At 33.9% G+C, this 20,926-nt stretch overlaps 2 protein-coding genes across 11 annotated transcripts in view; one reads left to right on the forward strand and one right to left on the reverse strand.

Annotated features, from left to right (window-relative positions):
• Nucleotides 1-20,004, forward strand: part of ASF1A (anti-silencing function 1A histone chaperone) — a 31,473-nt gene extending 11,469 nt beyond the window's left edge. Inside the window, exons 4-6 of one of the 9 annotated variants that reach the window (XR_012468527.1) lie at nucleotides 2,271-2,549; nucleotides 5,962-8,458; nucleotides 16,128-20,004. Coding sequence is in view for 1 of the 9 variants with exons in the window: in XM_074187457.1 (XP_074043558.1) it covers nucleotides 2,271-2,483 (213 nt within the window). In the remaining 8 variants the exon portion in view is untranslated. The other 8 variants (XR_012468531.1, XR_012468530.1, XR_012468532.1 and 5 more) reach the window with 8 other exon arrangements.
• Nucleotides 1-20,926, reverse strand: part of MCM9 (minichromosome maintenance 9 homologous recombination repair factor) — a 194,562-nt gene that overhangs the window by 120,697 nt on the left and 52,939 nt on the right. For both annotated transcript variants that reach the window (XM_074187455.1, XM_074187456.1), the window contains exons 5-7: nucleotides 16,714-16,914; nucleotides 9,754-9,879; nucleotides 8,274-8,393 (exon numbers count right to left, since the gene is read on the reverse strand). In XM_074187455.1, coding sequence (XP_074043556.1) covers nucleotides 8,274-8,393; nucleotides 9,754-9,879; nucleotides 16,714-16,914 — 447 coding nt within the window. The remainder of the gene's footprint in view (nucleotides 1-8,273; nucleotides 8,394-9,753; nucleotides 9,880-16,713; nucleotides 16,915-20,926) is intronic.

A 20,926-nucleotide genomic window follows, 5' to 3' on the forward strand; every position in this document is an offset into this window, starting at 1 on the left:
GGGCTCTATTCTGAAGCCAATTATGTTTGAAAACAATTTTGTCTCGTAACTAATATTATAGTTAACCTTGTAACCTACAATTGTAGGTTTGCTTGTCAGAATCTTAAACTGTTGGAACCCTATTCTTTTAGAATCATGGTAAAAAGCTTAATTATCAGATTTTTTGCTCATATGTAACTTGAATAAACAGTACATTTAATAAAATGCCAAACTAAATTAATCATAAAAAGAATAAGTTAAAAACATAATGCAGTCATATGTCACCAGCAGAGATATTATTACTACAGTTTAAAAGGAAGAGAGAGCAAAGACCCTGAATGCAAAAATTTAATAGTCTTCCTTTGTGAAAGATGACTTCATTTTTTTTTGTAAAGAAGTAAAGATTCTTCTTATTTTTGTATGTGTATCTCCATGTGGTGTAGGTAAAGGAATATAAAGAACCAAGGACCAAGATGAAGAATGTTGGGCCTTGAATTTGAAGTAAATTTGTTTAATGTCTTTTGCCACCTTTTAAAAGAACATCTTAAATCTTAAAATTTTGCCCCTCCTAATGAAAGGTCAGAATGATCTCATAAATGGGAGATGTGTAAATAAAGATAGCTTTTCAAAAAATTGGCTACCTAGATCTAGCCCAAGTGCCCTCATTTTAAGAATGAAAAAACTGAGACCCAGTGAGTTTAAGAAACTTGCCTGATGTCACACAGATGAAGAAAGCCTGCCTATGCAGTTGGGGGTGGAGATAGGTGGGATTTAATGAAATTTGATTTAATGAGTTAATATATTATTCATGAAAGGCAGTCTGCAATTGTGTGGATAAAGTACCTGCCTTTGAGCTAGGAAGACTAGGATTCAAGTTTTGACTCTGACACATGGGCAAGTCGGGCAACATCATTCACCTGCTATGTTTAGTCAAACATTTAATTAACTCACCCCTAAAAAACTCCCAACTTTATTGAATTTTGTTTTATTTCCCATCTGTGGTTGCCATATCAGCACCAGATTATATGGCCTGTTCTTTGCTCCTGCCTTAAACTGATGAAATTGCAGGTTCAGACTATCAAAACCCCTCAAACCTGGTCTATAAGTTAAGATTTGTATGCTAACATTACTTTCCTTTTAAAAAAAAGTTTTGTTCTTTTTTCCCTAAGAATGAATCTTACTATTTAAATGGCTGAGAAAACACTAATGAACAGAGGCAGATGGTGAAACAACATGGAAATAGCTGATATCGTAATTCTTGTTCTAATGTACATATTTTCCATAATTAACAGTAGGAAATTCCAAACTAGGAAGAGCATTTTGAAAATTGATCTGTTCTTTATAATTCCAGTACATGAATTTTAAAAGCACTTTGAACAGATAGGACATAGAGCATAACTAGCTTTACTGCCTGCTAATTCTGAATGTACAAAGAAAGGAAATTTAGATTACTCTTGTTATCAGAATGAGTGGTGAAATCACCCTTGCCCTTGCACTTAAGTAAAGTGTGAATGAATTCTTATTGATGGGTTGACTGTAGAAAAAGGTAGCTGCTTAATTCTATTTCTAAAAATTACCAAACATTACTTGGGATTAAATGAAGCATTTGAAAGGAAAGAAAACTTAAGCAGCTCTCAGTTGAACCTATCTCACCTATGAAACAGATAAAACTAAATGGCTTAAACTTCATTGTCTAAAACACCTTCTCTTTCATAGGAAACTGAGACATTTAAAAATCGTTAAGTCATTTATATGATTCCTCATTCATTGCTCTTTCCATTCACTCCTATAATGGTTAAATTCATTTTAAAAAGTTGTCTTTCCTTTTTTCTTTTAGAACAGCCCTTTAACTTTGAAATCTTCAAAAGCTTGATTTACAGTATCTTACAGCTTACCCTAGAAGGACCTCTTAGTAGTTATTATTGTAAATATCTTGATATTCATTCACTAACACTTATTTAGAGTTTTAGACTTTACATACATACAGTAAACCTTATGTAAGGTTTGCCCTTCTGATTTCATTTAATTCTCACAACAACCCTGTGAGGTTATTATTAACATCATCATCTCTGTTTTACAGATGAGGAAACTAAGACAGGTTTTGTGACTTGCCCACAGCTATTAAGTGCCTGAGGCAGAATTTGAACTTAAGTCTTCTTGATTCTAAGGCCAGTGTTTAACCACCACTCCACCTATTAGATTATTTATTAAGATCTTAATTGCATATCACATCATACAAAGTAATTTAGCCCATATCATTTAAATATATTCTTTTCTTTCTTCACTTCTAGCTTCAAAGGAATATTTTGGCATCTAATCCCAGAGTCACAAGATTCCACATTAACTGGGAAGACAATACTGAAAAACTGGAAGATGCAGAGAGCAGTAACCCAAACCTACAGTCACTTCTTTCAACAGATGCATTGCCTTCAGCATCAAAGGGATGGTCAACATCAGAGAATTCATTAAATGTCATGTTAGAATCCCATATGGACTGCATGTGACTACCTGCCATCCTTTTAGTACATGTTAAGCTATAAAAACAAACAGAACTATTTCCCTGAAATTCCGTAAGTACATAGTCAAGACAAAATGTGAAGAATTTGTTTTAAAAACATCCTGTAGAAAGTTTATAAGAACCAGTATTTGATCAAATTGTGGAATATAAATACAACTATTTTTACGTAATTCTTTTTTCTCTAATGTGTTATTTTATTTGCTCTAAAACTAATTTGATTAAAGCATATATATATATATATATATATTATATTTTCTTCTTCTCTGTAATACAGTCTAAACACCCACAATGAAAATTAAGAATCCTTAGACAAGGATAATAAAATATAATGACATGATCTCTTGGATCAGATGAATAAAGCAGAATACAGTTTCATCAACCATTAATAAGAGGTTGCAACAAAGCTCACTTTAACCAAGTGAAAAGAAAAATATCTTTTCTCTGTATTATCCTAAAATGCTTGTTTCTGTACAGCCATATAGTATGAGGTATAATTTCAGGAGTAAATTTCCATTTCTTTTAAAACACATGTTTATTCTTTAAAACAGGCAATTTGAAGTCAAGCCTCTACAAAAGCACATTATCCCCCTAATCAAATGCACAGTTCTCTTATTGCCTGCCTAGGTTTGGACAAATGATTTGGGTGTAGGTCATAAGAACAAAATATGTCACTAGAATTTAAATGTTTACAAATTTATTTAAAATATCTGTAAATATAAACTTATAAAAAATAGATCAACTTCCTAAAGAACTTTTCCTGTCCCAAATTACTATGATAGGTTCAATTATAAACCAAAACCCTTATTTTAATATATGAGACTGAGTCCCTAGATTTTTCTATTAAGTATTCAGAACAACTGTTTAATTTTTTAAAATAATGCATGACAATACATTTCTGACAACACTGATAGAAAAATTATGAACTTGACAAATCTCTAATGAATTTATATAACATTAGATCTTAGTTGCTATTCTGAAAGATATAATTTTTCAGATATTGATTCCTTCTTCTCTCCCCACCACTCCCCCCATTTCTACACTAGATACAGGCAAAAAAATGAGGTCAGGTATATTTGGAATTGAGATATTCCTTAAAGAAGTTTTTTTTATTGATGAGAAATTAAAAAATAATCCTCAAATATATACCATTAATTTAAAATCATGATTATTCCTTTTACACAAATCCTGTAGATCTTCCCATTAAAGTTACTAGTGCCCATTTATAGGTCCCACAGAAGATTCTCTTAGCTTTACAGCTGTCTGAGTGCCTTCATTTATAAGATCTCATGCCACAATTCTATTTTTAAAGCTGTTTTGAGGAAGAGGAAATCTAAATAAAAATACTATGTTCTACTACTACTTCTTGTCACTTTATCCAATTAAGAAATTTTCTTTATTTTTAATTTTGCAAACTGTTAAGAGAATCATAGGTTTTAGAATTGAATGGGACCTTACTTAAGACTTTTCATTTGCAGAAAAGGAATGCAGGCCCCAGAAGGTAAAAAAGGATCTTCAGTCAATGGAGGAGTCAGAATGAGAATCCACACATTTTGACTTTTCAGTGCTCTTTTTCCTATACCAAGTTATACTTTTGAAATGTGAAACTCCAGATTAATAAATACTCATTTACAAATAAAGAATTCATTTTAAAAGTTGTATGAATTTTTAAAATATATAAAGCACTTTGTAAACCCGAAAGTGCTTATATAAACATTGGTTACTATTATTGTCCAGTACACTTTTAGAAACTTTAATTTAAATTTGATTACAAATTAAAACTAGCATTTAATTAAAATCTAAATTTTTTAGTTTTCAACATTCAATTTTTGTAAGATTTTGAGTTTCACATTTTTCTCCTTCCTTCTCCTACCCCTTCCCAATGACAGAGTATTCTGATATGTTATACATATACAATATATTAAACATTTCCATTTCTAATTTTAATTTTTTAAAAAAGTTTTTTTTTTGTGGTGGGTTTGTTTTGTGGTTTTTGTAAGGCAATGGGCTTAAATTTAAATGTCTTGCCCAAGGTCACACATTTAAGTAATTATTAAATGTCTGAGGCTAAATTTGAACTCGGGTCGTCCTGACTTCAGGGCTGATGCTCTATCTACTGCGCCACCTAGCTCCCCATCCCCCATTTTAATAAAAAAAATTGTCTAAATAATTAGGAATTGAGAACAGATTTCATTTTTATGAGTAACTCCCTGATGAGGATATTCCTTCAACCAATACGCTAACAACATTTTCTCTAATTTACAATCTTAGGTGACTAGAGCACCTGCCCAGGACCACAGAATCAGTGTGATCTAGAGGCTGAATAGAGAAGTTAAAAGAGCCAGGGAGACCTGAATTCAAGTCTTGCTGCTGATATAATGCTAGCTGTGCAACCCTGGGAATTCTCAAAAATCTGGGCAACTCTCTAAGATTAAAAGTTGGAGGGAAGTTGCCAAGCTTTACTTTCGATTTTAGAATTTAGAATGATACCTTCAATTAGTTGACCCATCTCTAAAGATATTAAAACTGCAATACACTTGGCATACTTCTTCCTGGTACTCCAACAGATATTTGTTAGAAGTAAAGTTATACGGCAAATAACAAAATAAAATAATTTATTACTGACTTTTGATTAGGAATATACAAATGATCAGTATGTAATAAGATTCAATAATGTTTACCTTTATCATTTGTAAATGACTCGTTTTCTGAAAGTGGCATAGAACCAAAAGCTTAAAAAAATTCCATAGTTTTAAAAATTGATTTTAGATCATTAACTTCTAAGTAATGCAAGCAATTTTTAGGTCCCAAAACTTTGCAGTTATAAAAAGGCAGTTTTCAGATCATAGTAATAAAAAAGGAAAATTTGTTATCAAATTTTTTTTCTTCTTTGTACTTGCATTTGCATTTTATATAAGCTAACCTAAACTGTACTGAACCACATCTAGTTAGTTGGATACAAAATTATTATTTTTAAAGACCTAAGACATTTTTGATTCCATTAGTTCAAATAATTGTGTGCCGAGAAAACAAGACAGAATAGTTTACTTATGCAATTGAACAGATGGTTGAGGGGGTGGGAGAGAATGAGGACAACCATTTGAACTGATACAACACTAAGCAAGTGAGCAGAAAGCATGGGTAATCCATATGTATATCTTGGGATTCTACTCACAAAGTGATTAATGGTTTGGTTTCAGGATGGGGGTGGGGAGAGAGTCAGGTGGGCTTAAGGAATTCTCAAACTAGGAAGAACAAGAGAAAAAGAAAAAGAGGTGGTCCTTACTGTGAATTTTTTATTCCTTACACCATCTTTTCTCTCAAGTTTCAAACATGATACTGGCACAAAACTTATTAACGGCTCTTCATAGCTATAGGGAAGTCTCCATATCCATCTTAAAATTGGTAATGTGTATCCATAGATACTTTCTAAAATTACTAATAGAATATTGTTTTTCTTTGGGCAGCTAGAAGTGAAGCACCTTTCTGGCTCTTAGTATTTCTTTTTGGTTGCTTGCTGTTAATAATTTTACAGAGGATAGCTGACATTTACATTATCTCAACTGGGCCTCACAACAATAACCCTATAAAGGTAGGTACTACAGGTCCATATTACAGATCAGAAAACAGGCTCAAAGAGATGTAATAACCCTATGTTCATAACACTAGTAGGTGTTGGGAGCACAAAGTTCAAAGCCAAACCTTAGCTGACTTCCAGTCTAGCATCCAGTCCACTTGAGAAAACTTAAGTCAGTAGGATATGAAGACTTAGAAAAAAGCATACAAGAAGCCAGTTAGAAACTGCTCCTTTCTGATCCAAAAATTTTATTTCTAACCTTTTAATTCCAAAATCTCTACATAATTTAAATATTTACACATGGAATCTTAAGACGTTGAATAAAACAACTTTGTGTTCTCTTATGTTTCTTAATTTGATCTTAAGTAGAATTTAAGATTAATAGGTATGAAGCATTTTCTTTATAAACTTCCTAAAAGAAAGTTATTCCACACCATCTAAATTCAGGCTCATGTTGGAGGTAAAAAAATGATAGTTGTGTTATGCATGATACTTTAGGTAGGAGGGACTTAAGACTAAATTTCTCTAAAAGTGTAGCAGAAATTCAGAGTGGCAGAAAATTTCTGTCAAAGCTAAAATTTCCTACAGAAAGGAAACATAAATCTGTGAATGCCTTCCAGCAAAGCTGGCTATAAAGCCAAATCTATTTTGCTACTATATTACAGAATTAGGAGGTGTGCATATCAAAGGAAAATTCTCCCAGCCAACAGCTGAAAAACTTTGATGAGAAAGGGGTTAAGGTGATTACTAGCCACAAGACAGTGTTATGCTAATGGGGCTATACCTACTTTTCCTTTCCAGCTCTTTCTGATATCTTGAATTCTCCTTTGACCATCAAGTCACCCCTTAGAATCATGCCTCCTTTTGTATTAGTAGGATTTCTTTCATGCCTGAAGTCTCTTAAAACCATGTTCTCAAAGCTTTGTTTACTTGCAGTGTATCTGGATCTTTATGATATCTGAAACAGTCTTAATAGTTTCTATCAGTTGGTTCTGCCCTTTATCCCATGATAGTCCACAGTAATTGAAAATTCCTTAAGGATCTGATTAAGTAAAATCAATTTCCTTTCCTGCTTCTTGTGTTCATGCAACAAGAGTTTACTTATATTAAAGGCACTTTGGGGACATAAATATGCTAGCCCTGTGTTCAAAGAGCTCATAGTTCATGGAGAAGGGCCACATTGGACAAGGTGTATAAGTACCACAACATAAGGCTGAATGTGAGAGGTGCCATGAGAGTTAAAATAAATCAAGGGGATGAGTGAAACAAGAGATTAGGGAGGGAAGGCTTCAAGAAGGAACTGAGTTTGGACCAGGGACATTGAAGGATGGATAGTTTCAAGACAGAAAGAAGAAAATCATTCATGTAAATGGGGGAAAAACAAAGGTGTGGCCTGTTTAGGGTAGAGCAAAGAACCCAGGCTGGTTCAGAAATGTAAGGAATCTGGACTCAGAAGTCTCTGAACCAGAGGAATGACATAACCAGAACTAGGCTTCATTAGTAATTTCAATTAGAATGTCATCTGTCATATATTGTGTTTGTTAAAGGCATCTTTAAACAACAAATAATACTTAAGAATGTTTTTCATGCAGAAATAATTTAAAATAGGGAGATCCTTTTAATATTTTCAAAGGATAGCTACAAAAATCTGTCATTAAGAGTCCTGCTCTGATGCCTCATTGTGACAGGGTCCTAAGTTCTTGAAGAGCACTGCAGATCTTGTCAAGTCAGAAAGGCCTTGAATATGGGCCTATGAGTATACAACTGCTTTCTGAAGAACAGTTCAGCTTTTAAGTACAGAGAGGCCCAATACCAGGTGACTAACTTTTTGGTTACAAAAACTCAATAAGATCATCAAACCAAGAAAAGCAGTTGCAATATGAGTTATCCGAGGGGGAATGATGACAATAAGAAGATATTTAAAAGGATAGTTTTACTTGTTCATTCTGAATATTTCCTTTCATTTCTAGGTCAGGATCACTAGCCATTTTCATGCTGCCAACACAAAAGAGACTATGAAAATCTCTTTTTATTAAATAAAAAGTATAACCAAGTTTCCCAGTCTTTTGCAAAAATTTGCAGTTATTTCACATACCTGCTTATATATGCTGACATCCCCTCCTGCTTTCTCTTTCTAGCCTATAGACAGAGCCAGGAAGCTTGGGTACTGTCCATATCATTCAACACTATTACATCAAATACCTGCACTCGTAGATCCAATTCCTGTGGTGAGCACAGATCTTGGAGTAATCTTTGCTGCATATTTGAGAAATTGAGATTTCCCTGTACCAGGGTCTCCAACCAGTAAAAGATGGGATTCACCTAGGAAAAAGTAAATGTGTAAAGCTTCACATGGCTATGAAAGACAACCCAGGGTATTTTAAAAGGTGACTAAAAAGTTTTTTTAGATTAAAAAAACTGAACCAAAATGGGTTCTGTTCCAATGTTTTCCAGGTATTTTGTGTCCTACATGTGACTTTTCTTTGTCAGTTTATTTTTAAATACCCATCTACTAACTCTGTCTTTTTCCTCTTTAATAACTAATCATGGTTTCCACATTTCAACAATTAACAGAAATAGAAATATTTCATGCATATTATGTGTATATATATAGATATAAAATTGAAATATTTTAAAAAGTATTTTAAAATGTAAACAACATCCATTTGAATGTGTAAAAAGGCATATACTTGATACAATACTCAATCCATTCTTTTTAGCATTGTTAGAATTTGAAAGCATTTCCAAAATTTATTTTAATATTTATATAACTATATATAAGTTGCAGAATTTACAGCTGTTAGAATTTTAGAGTTCATCTAGCTCAATTCCTAATTTTACACAAGGAAACTAGGCTCAAAGAGGTTAAGCACCTTGCTCAAGGTCAAGGTTACACTAGTAGTTAGAAGCCCAGGCAGGATTCAAATCAAGATCTTCAGATTTCAAATCCAATACTCAATCTACTGTACCACACTGCCTCTTTCTCTAATTCAGGTACAAGCGTATATAGTAAAGTTTGTTTTAGTATTGTTCTAGGATCTGCATTAATTACATTAATTTCAAACAAGTATGGAGTCAAAGATAGATTCATCATACTCAAATGAAGTACAGAGTGTGGTTTAAGACAGACTACAGTGACATTGGTAAAGCTATAATATGCCCTTAATAATTTTTGCTTGAATCTGTGACCTACAGTAATGTCTCACTGCAGATGGTTCATTTACCATCCACTGACAGAAGGGGAATCAGCAGGCAAAAAAATTTGGAGCAGCAGGTCTACAGGTCTTGTGCTAACAGTCACAGATGGAGAGTGAGCTGGTCGTGTGACATTAAAGCATTATTTCCATTTTTGCTCTCATAAAGAAAGGCTGAGAACACAAATATAGGCTCTATATAAACACACTAATGGGAATGTTAATGGTTTATTCTTGGGGAAAGAAACATCCCCGTTAAAGTTCTAAGGCCTTTCTGAATTTCACAAGTCAGGTTCTGGTGGAAGTTGGAAGTATTAACAGAAATACAACTATGTGAGGTTGTCAGCAGTTAACACATTTAGATAGCTGCTAGTTTAAAAAAATGGTTAGAAAAAATCCCAAACCAAAGGGTTTTTCATTCAAGAAAACTAAGAGTTGTACCCTTTGTATCATTATTTGTACCTTAGAACACCAGAATAGGGACTAACCTCGGACCCTTGTTCCAGTAGCATCAGTCCTTTGGACACCGCCGGCAAGCACCATGGCTACTGCAAGCTTTACTAAATACATCCCAAAAACTTGAGGACACAGACTAGCCAGGATTTCATTCCTTCCTAGGAGGTGGGATAAAAATAAGTCAGCAGTGATTTTCAAGAAGGGATTACATTATAATCAATATCCCCAATGATTACTATGAATAAACCATTTAACCATCTTCAGATATTCTTTTTTCAAAAGCCTTTTTTCCTTTGTTGTTTTTGGCCTGTACCTGTGATTTTATTGGTGTGGGGAACTATTGAAGCAATGCAGATTGGCAATTTGTCTGTAATTTCATCATCTTTGAGTGTAGATTGGTGCCCTAAGAAAGTCACATAGTTGCTATGTCAGAGATAGAACTTTCCTGACTCCAAGGCTAACTCTATGCTAAGGTCCATTATATAATAGTATCTCTCAAGGACCATTCTATTATAATTAATAAGCAATTAAAGAGAGAGAATAGGAGGCAGAATTCACTTTGTTAAATTTTCAAATTTTAAATTCCCCATCTCCAAATTTCATGAAATACACTTTTTCTGGTGCTATCATCACTGTGCATCAAATTTTATTAAACTCATCAAACAGGAGATGATAAAAAGGCGCCTTTTTCTCTCTCCTTTATTTATAGACTTTAAAAATACTTTCTGCGCCTCACTGTACTGTTTCCTAACTCTACTATCAAGGATAATCCAGGATGAGAAACCCTGTGGTTTACATAACAGGAAGTTCATTAAACTTCCCACAAATGATACAACTAACAGTAGAAGCCTGAGTCTGAGCAATGGTCTTATTTTTGGACTTCAGAATTTCTAGGAATAAGCAGTAAATGAACATTTTTGGTCAACCTAGACACAATTTTGAGAAACTATACTAAATTCTGTCTTACTTGTAAAAAAAAAAAGCCATATGTAGCATTGGCTTGATAGGAGGGTAAGTAAAGAGTAAACATTACAAGATCTGGGTTGCTCTCTTGTATTCTAAACTTTAAATAAATCATGTCACAGTACTTAATCTGCCAGTTTATTTTATTGGCAAAGTAAACAAGACTGGACCTGGAGTCAGGTAAACCTATGTGCAAATCCAGTCTCATAACATTAACTAGCCCTGTGATTCTATAATACAGTCACTTAACCTTCTGTCTTACTTTTCCTCATCTATCAAATGAGGATGATTATTAACCCCTACCTCCTAAGGTTGTTGTGAGGATAGAATGGAGGTAATATTAGTATAGTTGGAGGTAATATAGTATTAGTTCTATCTACGTAAGTGCTATTATTATTATTAAAGTCTTGAATGAATTAGAATGTAGAATTTGGTTACTTTATTTACTTTAAGGAGTTTTAGAGAACCTGATATATTAAACTTTTATTGAACCTTTTAAATTTGACTTCATTATATTTACAGTTGTGATATAATGGTACCCTCTTTTTGTATATTAATGACCCTACAGGTTTTCAGGGAATAATGAGCACTGCTGCTACAAGAACATTCCACTTAATGTCACTGACTGGTTCCAAAAAACCTAGGTAAAACAAGATTTCAGGGGCTAAAATGGTTAACTACAGCTATTTTCAAAATGGAAGATGTGGTTCTAGATAGACAAAAGCGATGTTTACAGATACTTAAATCAACAATAAAATGGGGCAGACATATTTGGACCCCAAGTGTCCTAAAAACCTAAGCACTAGAGTGGTGAGATTTGGAGCTGGCAGTCAATAGAATTGAGAGGGGTATAAGAGAGGAAAAAGTAGCTGGATAGAAAAGAAGACTAAAGTTACATTACACAGGAGATAGAGAAATGGAACTCCTCTCATCCTTGGAAATCCCCAATCTCCAATTCAAGATCTAATCTCTTATTCAAGATCTAGTAGGAAATAATTTTAAGCACTTTATCTTAAAAGATTAAAAAAAAAACATTTGGCCATAGTTGGGGAGGTTATAATCCATTTCCTCAGAAAATCTAAACAATTAGAGAAAAGTACTAAGTTTTGGCTGCAACATGTGGAATAAAGAGGCTGACTGAGGAGAGTGGGAACAGCCAGACTCACCTTTCTTCCTATGCTTCTTTAAGAGACTTTAATAGGGTGACCATTGGAAAGTGACTTTGAACATGAAAAAGTTGGGTTGATGGTTTAAGAAACCTTGAAAACTTTCTTCCGTTTTTTTTTTTTGTGTTATAGAAATCCCTTTTTTATGAATGGGATGGCTCCAGGTAAGGGAGTTAGAGACCTGGATTTGGAATCTTAAAATCCAGGTTCAAGTCTTGTCTCTCACATATACTGACTGTTTAATAATCATGTTTGCAAATCACTTTTAATTTCCAAGACTCTCAAAGAATCTTCTAAAAATATTAAGTATTGGGCAGCTAGGTGGCACAGTGGATAGAGCACTGGCCTTGGAGTCAGGAGTACCAGAGTTCAAACCCGGCCTCAGACACTTAATAATTACCTAGCCGTGTGGCCTTGGGCAAGCCACTTAATCCCATTGCCTTGAAAAATCTAAAAAATAAAAATATAAAGTATAGACAATTAGGAGATTCCCCACACCAATGAAAACACAAGTCTGTACCAAAACATTCTGAAAACCTTAACATTTCTGATATGTAACAGCTTAGGAAGAAAAATCATATCTCTGTGATACTTATAAGGTCTAAGAGAATAACAAAGACTCTTAATTGGGCAAAAGACTTAAAAATTGGTGATATAACCTGACCTAATTTTAGGTGAAGCTTTGGCTAAGCACTATTAATGATATTGATCAAATCATTTTAGTAGGTCATGTCTATATTTGGTTTGAAAGTGGTGGAATTTGCTTGTTATCTATTTTGCCACTTTTTTTAGTGGAGGAAAGAATAAGCCAGCTACTTTTAACTGAAATTTCAAGTCCCCTCTGCAATTAGGAAATAAAAGTGTGAACAAACATTTCCCTCCTCAGTTTTTGTGTATTTGTATTCTCTAGAGGTCAAGAGTAATCAAATGTACAGGTAGATTTTAGAAAACTAGTTTTTTTTTTTTAATGATCTAAGCTGACTAAGAAATGACTAAGCCACAGTATATGTGATGTTGGGCAGCAGGCATAGTGAGAAAAGAAAACAGTGGGGGGAAAAAAGGGCTGTGATAGTAATGGAGACAGGAGGTATTGTGTCCAGATGAACTGGAGGATTGGAGCAAGGACGAGGAAAGGGGAAGAAAGAAAGGAGAGAGAGGAGAGGGATACAATGCAAGGAGAGCTTTGCCAAAAAGAAGAAATTTAGAAGTTGGAAAGACCTGAAAGACTACCTATTCCAGTGTCTTCATTTTACAGAGGAGAGATGTGTAAAAGTCCAGAAGTAAGGGGATTTGTCACATGTCTTTAGGAAACCACTCAGGAGAAAATGGCAGAGTCAAGATTTGAACCCCAGTACTCAAGTCCAAATTTAGTACCCTTATCTACTACCACAATGTCTTTTTGGGAGAATGATCAAACACATTTTGGTACATGATTATAAACTGGACCTATTAGAGCAGATGTATGATCATATTTCACAGGCTAGAAGGAACCTCAGAGATCAAATATCTAGTTTAGCCTCCACATTTTAGAGGAAATGAAGTAGTATAGTGAGTCAAGAAGATCTGAATTCAGATTTTGCCTCAACAGTTACTGGTTATGACCCAGACAAATTCCTTAATCTGCATTTGTACAAAATCTGCAAAATAGGAATGATAATAGTACACACCAGACTCTGAGGATAAACAGATAATTCTTGTAAAGAATTTGGAAATCTTAAAGCACCATATAAATGTTGGTCTTAATTATTGTCATTGTTGTACAGATGAATAAACTAAGGTCCAGTCAAGGGATTTGAATGCAATGGAATAAAAATAAAATCATGCCATAAATAAATGACACATTTAAAGACTTCAGAGAAGGAGAAGCATAAAGAAATTTATATGAACTGATGGGTGAAGTAATCAGAAGCAGGAAAACACTCTTGCCATGCCTTATAATGTAAAAGAACAAAAAAAGAATTAACTAATCACAGTATAATAATTATGAATGACCAAATTTAGCCCTGGAGAATGGTTTTTAAAAATGTACCTTCATCCTTTCTTTTCAGAGATGGAAGAAAATCCTGCTTATTGATGTGTTGACTGGTTTTGCTAAACTGTCTAATTTTTTCATTTTGTTTTAATTCTTTGTTATAAGAAATGGCATGATGGGTAGGCAAGAGATATGGATATATATTAAAAATGATGGTAATATAAACATAAAAAGAATTTTTTAAGGATGTATGAAAATTTCATAAAAAGATGCTACCTCAGTTTCTAGAATTCTAGAAAGGTCAAAGTAAACTGAAAATAAAGGAGTTATAATTTAAGACTACTTAGAAAAGTAAGGATATTTAAGATATAGTGTTAAGAAGGTATAAGATGGCCTTAGGAGAACCAGGAAGGAACCGTTAATAACTAGATGGCTGAACTGTTGAGTCAAAATGGATTTAATAAACAAATAAGCTGTGTTAACTTATTTGTATAAATATTCTGTATCCCAAGATTTTCTTCATACTATATTAAAGCATTTTTGCTTTCTAAATCACTGATTAAGCATGTGATATTTTTCAGACTCAAATGGAAATGTTATCAGGAACAAGTAGAAAGGAAAGTCTACAATCCAAAAGAGAAAGTCCTTATGTCTTAGTTTGGTGGTAGTGAACAAATAAAGGGTACTTTATATTCAAGGGTGTTTCTAAGTAGTTTAGTCATTGGAGAAAATGCAGTGGAATGAACACTATTTTACTCATCACTGCTTCTGAAAATTGTTCTGATTCAACTCAACTTCATTTGTGTAGATTTGGTCTGGAGAAAACCACATCAGAGGTTTGGAAAAACCTTAAGTCAATATAAATGTCAACCATGATTGTTAAACTTGAATTCAGAATATAAATAATGTTAATTCTGCTCTGGTCTGGAACAGTGCCCAAAATCTAACCCAGCCCTGATTCAAACCCCAATCTAGACTAAAGCACCCCCAGGAATTAGTGTACAGAGTCTATTTGGTTTGTTTCACCCCAGGGCAAGTAAAGGGTGGCTTTGGGAGTCCTTGGCAATGAGTAAGTCAGTACTGAAGCGGCTTCAAATACTGGTACAAAACCTTTAGATTCAAATTCATCAAAGACTTTTGGAACCAAAACTTATCCAAAAGTAAGCTAGCCAATGAAGGACAGTAGAACAGTGAGGCACATGGTAATTTACAGTATTTTCAGGCTTCTTTTGGCAACAAAATGGGTTTATTTTTTATTTAAAATGGAGCCTTTGGGGGGCGGCTAGGTGGCGTAGTGGATAAAGCACTGGCCTTGGAGTCAGGAGTACCTGGGTTCAAATCCGGTCTCAGACACTTAATAATTACCTAGCTGTGTGGCCTTGGGCAAGCCACTTAACCCCATTTGCCTTGCAAAAAACCTAAATAAAATAAAATAAAATAAAATGGAGCCTTTCAGGGTCACTCCCTGAAACCCAGGATGCTATTTTATATTTTGTACTTAGAAGGTTTTTACCAACTTATACTACAAGTGGAAATATTTGCTGTATATCTGCCTTGTCTCAGTTTTCCCATCTGGAAAATGGGGTTAATAATAATACCTACCTCCATACCATGTTTTGAGGATAAAATGAGATAATATTGTAAAGGGCTTTGCAAACCTTAAAGCACTTTATAAATGCTAGTGATTATTCTTATTATCCCCACCTATCATTTTGTTCATTTCCTTCTCAATGATACTATTTTTGCTGAGGAAGGGCTCGCCCCATTCTGGGTCATTTGGTCAGTACTGTGCTACTTTAATCTTTGTATGCAATGAGTGAAGAATATTTTGATAGTCTCCTTTTGTGAATCACCAATACAAAACACTTCAGAGAGTAGGATCAAGTGATTATATTTGATATCCTACTTTGCCAACACGCAGAACTGAGCAGTAGAGTTATAATGAGCAGGAATGACTTTGGTAGTTAAAATGGAAGCTCTTACAAACAAATGCTCAAGTGGTTATTTAAAAAATATCAATGACATTTACTTTCTGAAATTAAAAAAAAATCTTTCCAAAAATTTAAATGAATGGGCCTTTCAATATAAGACTATGAAGTATAGAATTCATTAGTATAAGTGAGATCATATTGAGTATATATATATATTTAATGAAATGATGAATATCTGATTAAAATTTAACATAAGAACACTGATATTTTTGTGCTTAGAATGTGCTATGATTCTGATTTAATGACAAAGAAATTCATATTAAATTTAAAGTTGGGCATATCTCAATAGCTACTCATAAAATTTCTTTTACTAGCTCCATTTCCCCACCAGAAGATGCCTCCAAGAAAGAATTAATGGTGAAGATCTGACACCGCAGGACTTAAAAGGTGGTGTATCTATTTTAAAGTTTTATATAAGATACTGTTTTTTAAAAGCCTTACTGTGATATTTTAACATTGTAATAAAATCATAGCAAATTTACGTTAAGACAAAAATTTTTTGCTGTGTGATGAAACCTTTTCACTGAACTGTACTAGTTTCTTCACATCTTTTTTCCCATCTTCTCTTGCTTTTATGAACTACTTATACACCAGAAAAAGAAATCTAACTTTGCAGAAATATATTAGAGATATTGTGTAATTGAGGTTGCACATGCATTTCTTCTGAAACTTATTACAAAACAAAAAGACACCCTTCAACTATAAGTTCATGAAACTCAATCTTAATTTCCCAAAAAATTTTTTGACATTGATGATAAAAAGGTTTGCAATACAGAATAAATGTAAGTGCATCTATATATTAACCAAATTGTTGAATTACACAAAATGTAAATATATTCTAAAAGTATTCATAATATGCAACAAACGAAACACCAGTGAAAACTATCCTCAATCACAAACCTGCCAAGGGATCATTCTTATAATATTCCCAAAAATTCTCAAATTCCTTGCGAACCTCCTCATCAACGATGTTGCCTGTGGACTGTTCGTTATTCACTTGGACATAATTGGCTTTCAAGACTATTTCCACATCACACCGAACATCTTGATGGAAGGGGTTCCACCGCTGCATCACTACCCCATAAATGGTGAGGTCATCACCTTGAGAAGAAAACCAAGTTAGTTAAGAGCAAGCATCTCACAGAATAAATCATTGTCCTCTCTGGTTTTGAGGGAAGTTCACAAAGAATTCTGAAAAATAGCACTTAATAAATTCCTATTACATGCTAGGCTCTGAGCTGAGCATTTTATTAACACTTTATTTACACAACAATCCTGGGAGATACTGCTACTTTCCCTATTTTTAGGTTTAAGTCCTATTGTCTGTATTTTACAAGACTCAAACAGACTAAGATGAAGTGGCAGGGTCACATAACTAGTCCCTGTCTAAGGCCATGTTTGAATTCCCAACAGCAGGTCCAGAACTCTATCCACTGAGCTACCTAGCTGCCTTGCTACTGGGATTTATAATTTTCATAGGAAACTATATTTGCAAAGATAAAAATGATGTTAATGTTAAAAAAAATTCCAAGTCCTTAAAAGCACTAATATATTACTCTTTACTGGAAAAGTATTTTTCCTGAATGATAATTCACTTTTTTTTAAAAGATCCATGATTTCATCTCCTTCCACTGACACACAAATCAGCAATGTCTACATCCCCTCTGCACCTTAGCTGATGATCATGAATTTTTGTGGCCAAAAAACCCTAACCAAAACAACTCATCACCTGGTCCAACCTTGTAATGATGAATCTACAGTTAGCTAGTCTGGTCTATGGATGATGGCTGTCACTTGCCTATATCATTAACTTTTGAAAGAGCTGCCAAAAGCTTATGTTTGATTGGGAGAACCATTAAGAATCCAAGAATAGGACTTTAGTGAAGGCACTTTAAAAATAATATCATGATGTTTATGTATGAAGTGCTCTTCCCTTATGCTCTTAAAACAAAGAATAAATAAAAGGATTTTGTTGAGATGTAGAAATTGAGGCACACTGAGTTTAAACCACTATCAACTTGATAGTGAGATGGAAGAGCAGAAAAAAAACTGTTTTCTCACTATGATGTGTTTGTTTTCAGAGGCAGCATCAACTTTTTCCATTAAACCCTAAATTTAATTGCTCCCTCAGTGCACATCAGAGATCTTTCACATAAATGTTAAGGAGCTTGGGATCAATCAATTAATTATGCACCACTGCTTCAATCACTGAAAGTCACTGAAGATACAAGGAAAAAAAAGGTGGGGGGGATACCTATCACAAGAAACAAGTATACATAAGCAAATACTTAAATGTATACAAACTAGATAATAGGTGATCTTGATGGGGCTGTGAGGGGACATCGGCAGTAGGGGGAGAGGTTATTAATCTAGTCATTATGAAGCTTGGACAATTTCTTCTTATTTTACTTATTTTCACTAAGGAGCTCTTCTCTTTTAATTTACAAATGTTTTCTTCCTTCAGTACAGTTCCTGAGACATAGTAAATATTTAATAAATGCAAGCTGACTGACCCAAGGTTAAGCATGGCCCTAATTTTGTAGATAAACATAAGGTTTAGAAATTTTACATGACTTAATACTAAATAGTTGAGACAGAATATTATGATCTCCCCACTTATCTTAGGTTTCAAATTCCTATTTGAGATTTTTGTTCAGTTCACTCTAGTCCAAAGATTATTATTATACTTGCAAGAGAAAACAAGAAAAACAAAAGATAGTTTTGTCTTAAGTTAACATTGTCCAATTTTCATACCTCAGATCTGAGTGGAGTGAAAGCTCAGTGTGATTCTATAGGATGACATGGTATGCTGTACAAAATAAGGAAGGTGATACAGTACTGTCATGCTCAACCTTTATCCGACCACATCTGCTCAGGTCTAGTTTCCATGTTATGAGAAGTATATTACAGCCTATAATGTAGTCAGAGAAGGGTGAATAGGCCACTTAGTGGACCTCTTAAAGTCAAACCAAATAACTGAGTTGAAAGTGAAGATGTTTAGATTAGGGAGAAGGGATATGACACTTGTTTTTAAATATCTGAAGGGCTTCCACATGGAAAATTAATTAAATTTTTTTTTTACCCCCAGATGAAATAATAATAGCGGATATGTATGTTTTCAAAGCACTTTTTTACAGAATATCTTATTTGAAAGGGAAGAATTAGAAGCAACAGAGAAGATTTCAGTTTGATGGAAGGATAAAATTCCTAAAAATGAGAGCTATTTCATCAGGTTGTCTTGGAAAGTAACGACTTCTGCTTGAATGACTCCTGCTCAGGTACAGGTTGAACTTCATGACACCAAGATCACTTCCAGCAAAGAAATTGCATATCTTTGGCAACCTGCCCATCCACCTGCATATCACAGTCTGGAAAGATGAATTCTTAATTAATTTTGTTTGGTTGGTTCAACCAAAATTTTTACAGTCTGGTGGATTGCATGGAGAAGGCTTTGAAGTACTCTTGAGTCTTAATGCAGTTAGCATGATGTCATCTAAAAATAAGTACATTTGAAGAACCTTATCTTTAATAAATCAACATTATTCATTTTGAACTTTGTGCTGTATCTTTTATGAAACTGGCAAATATCTGACCCTGTAAGAACATCTGATTGCAGAAGTGCTGGTCCATAGTGGGAGCATCTTCACAAACAGCTCAAATTTGAGGAGACACTGTACTACCAAATTAGCCATCACCAACAAAGTCGAAGTTTGCATCCTGAACCTCTGGCCAAATTCTCAGAAGGACATTTATAAATCAACAGCTTTTCACTATGAGATTGTTGCCTCTCGTCATCCACTATGGTGTTTTTCAAATAAGCCTCCTTTTTGTGGTGGTTGTTTTGCCTTATTAAAGTTCTCTAAGATGGTCAGGGTCAAAGTCAATGTTTTGCCTTAGTTAAATTTCCTTAATATGAAACTAGGTGAATGCCATTATTTTAGTCCATTTCTTTATGGCCTTGGTTGACAATGTTTTCTCCCCTAAGCTGGATTTACAGTTTCATGTATAATCTATTTCCACATTATATATGGGAATGCTAATTCACCTGGTATTTGTAAAGTTTAGAATAAAGGGAAAATAAATTGGGAAAAAAATCAGTGTCTTTCATTGTTTTGTTCTAACTTGCAATTTATTTTGACCTCTGCTCTAATGAGCTAATGATCTGTCTGCACACAGAATATTTCTGAAGCATTAATAATAATAATAATAATAATAATAATAATAATAATAATAATAATGACAACAATGACAACAACCAAGCAGGCACATAATCAACAAGTCCTACTGAGCACCTAATGTATGGCTAGGAATGAAAATACAATGAATAAAAAATCCTTATTCAAAAGAAGCTTACATTCTAGCAGGGAGCTAACAGACCACATAGAAATAGAACAGACATTTCTACTGTGCTTTCAGATTTGCCATCATCTCATTTGAACTTCACATTCACCCAGGCAGGGAAGTACTATAGATATTATTCCCATTTTAAAGATGAAAAAAAAAACCAACTAAATTACAGTGACTAAAATTAATCTTCACAGACCTAATTTACCACCTGAAAATAAGATGTTGCCAATCAATTAGCAAGAACTTACCAACTGTCTCATCTGTTCCCCCACCCCCGGTTGTTCTATGTATTTTCCAGGATATTAAAAAAAATATATTATCAATGTCCCCAAGGAATTTATGGAAACATGGGATGTTCATCTCAGGGTTCAGTTCTAAATCCTTGCCTAGCCCTTGCCTTATACAGAAGATATTTCCTCTGTACTAAGAATTTGCTATATTTCATTTCTAATTCTCATCTCTTAAACTTATATACCGAATGTAGTGTTGGCAGTGGAAAATGCTTTTCAATATTGTTTGTGCCAGAATAATGTGCCATTCCTTGGCACCTTCACATACAATCTTCAGGCAGAACTTTTGCATTCTGCAAAAAGCTAAATATGTGGAATTCATGCTGCTGACTCACAGACTGAAATATTACACACATATATTTCTAGTCAGAGGGTGCTTCCCACAAAATGTCAAGGATAGTATTCAAACTTTTGAGTGTCTCATCTATATAAATTAAAGATCTTTTTGGAACCTCTGCCCAAAATATTAATAAAAC

Source organism: Macrotis lagotis, chromosome 5 (assembly GCF_037893015.1).
Source record: "Macrotis lagotis isolate mMagLag1 chromosome 5, bilby.v1.9.chrom.fasta, whole genome shotgun sequence".
In the NCBI taxonomy this organism is placed as follows: domain Eukaryota; kingdom Metazoa; phylum Chordata; class Mammalia; order Peramelemorphia; family Peramelidae; genus Macrotis; species Macrotis lagotis.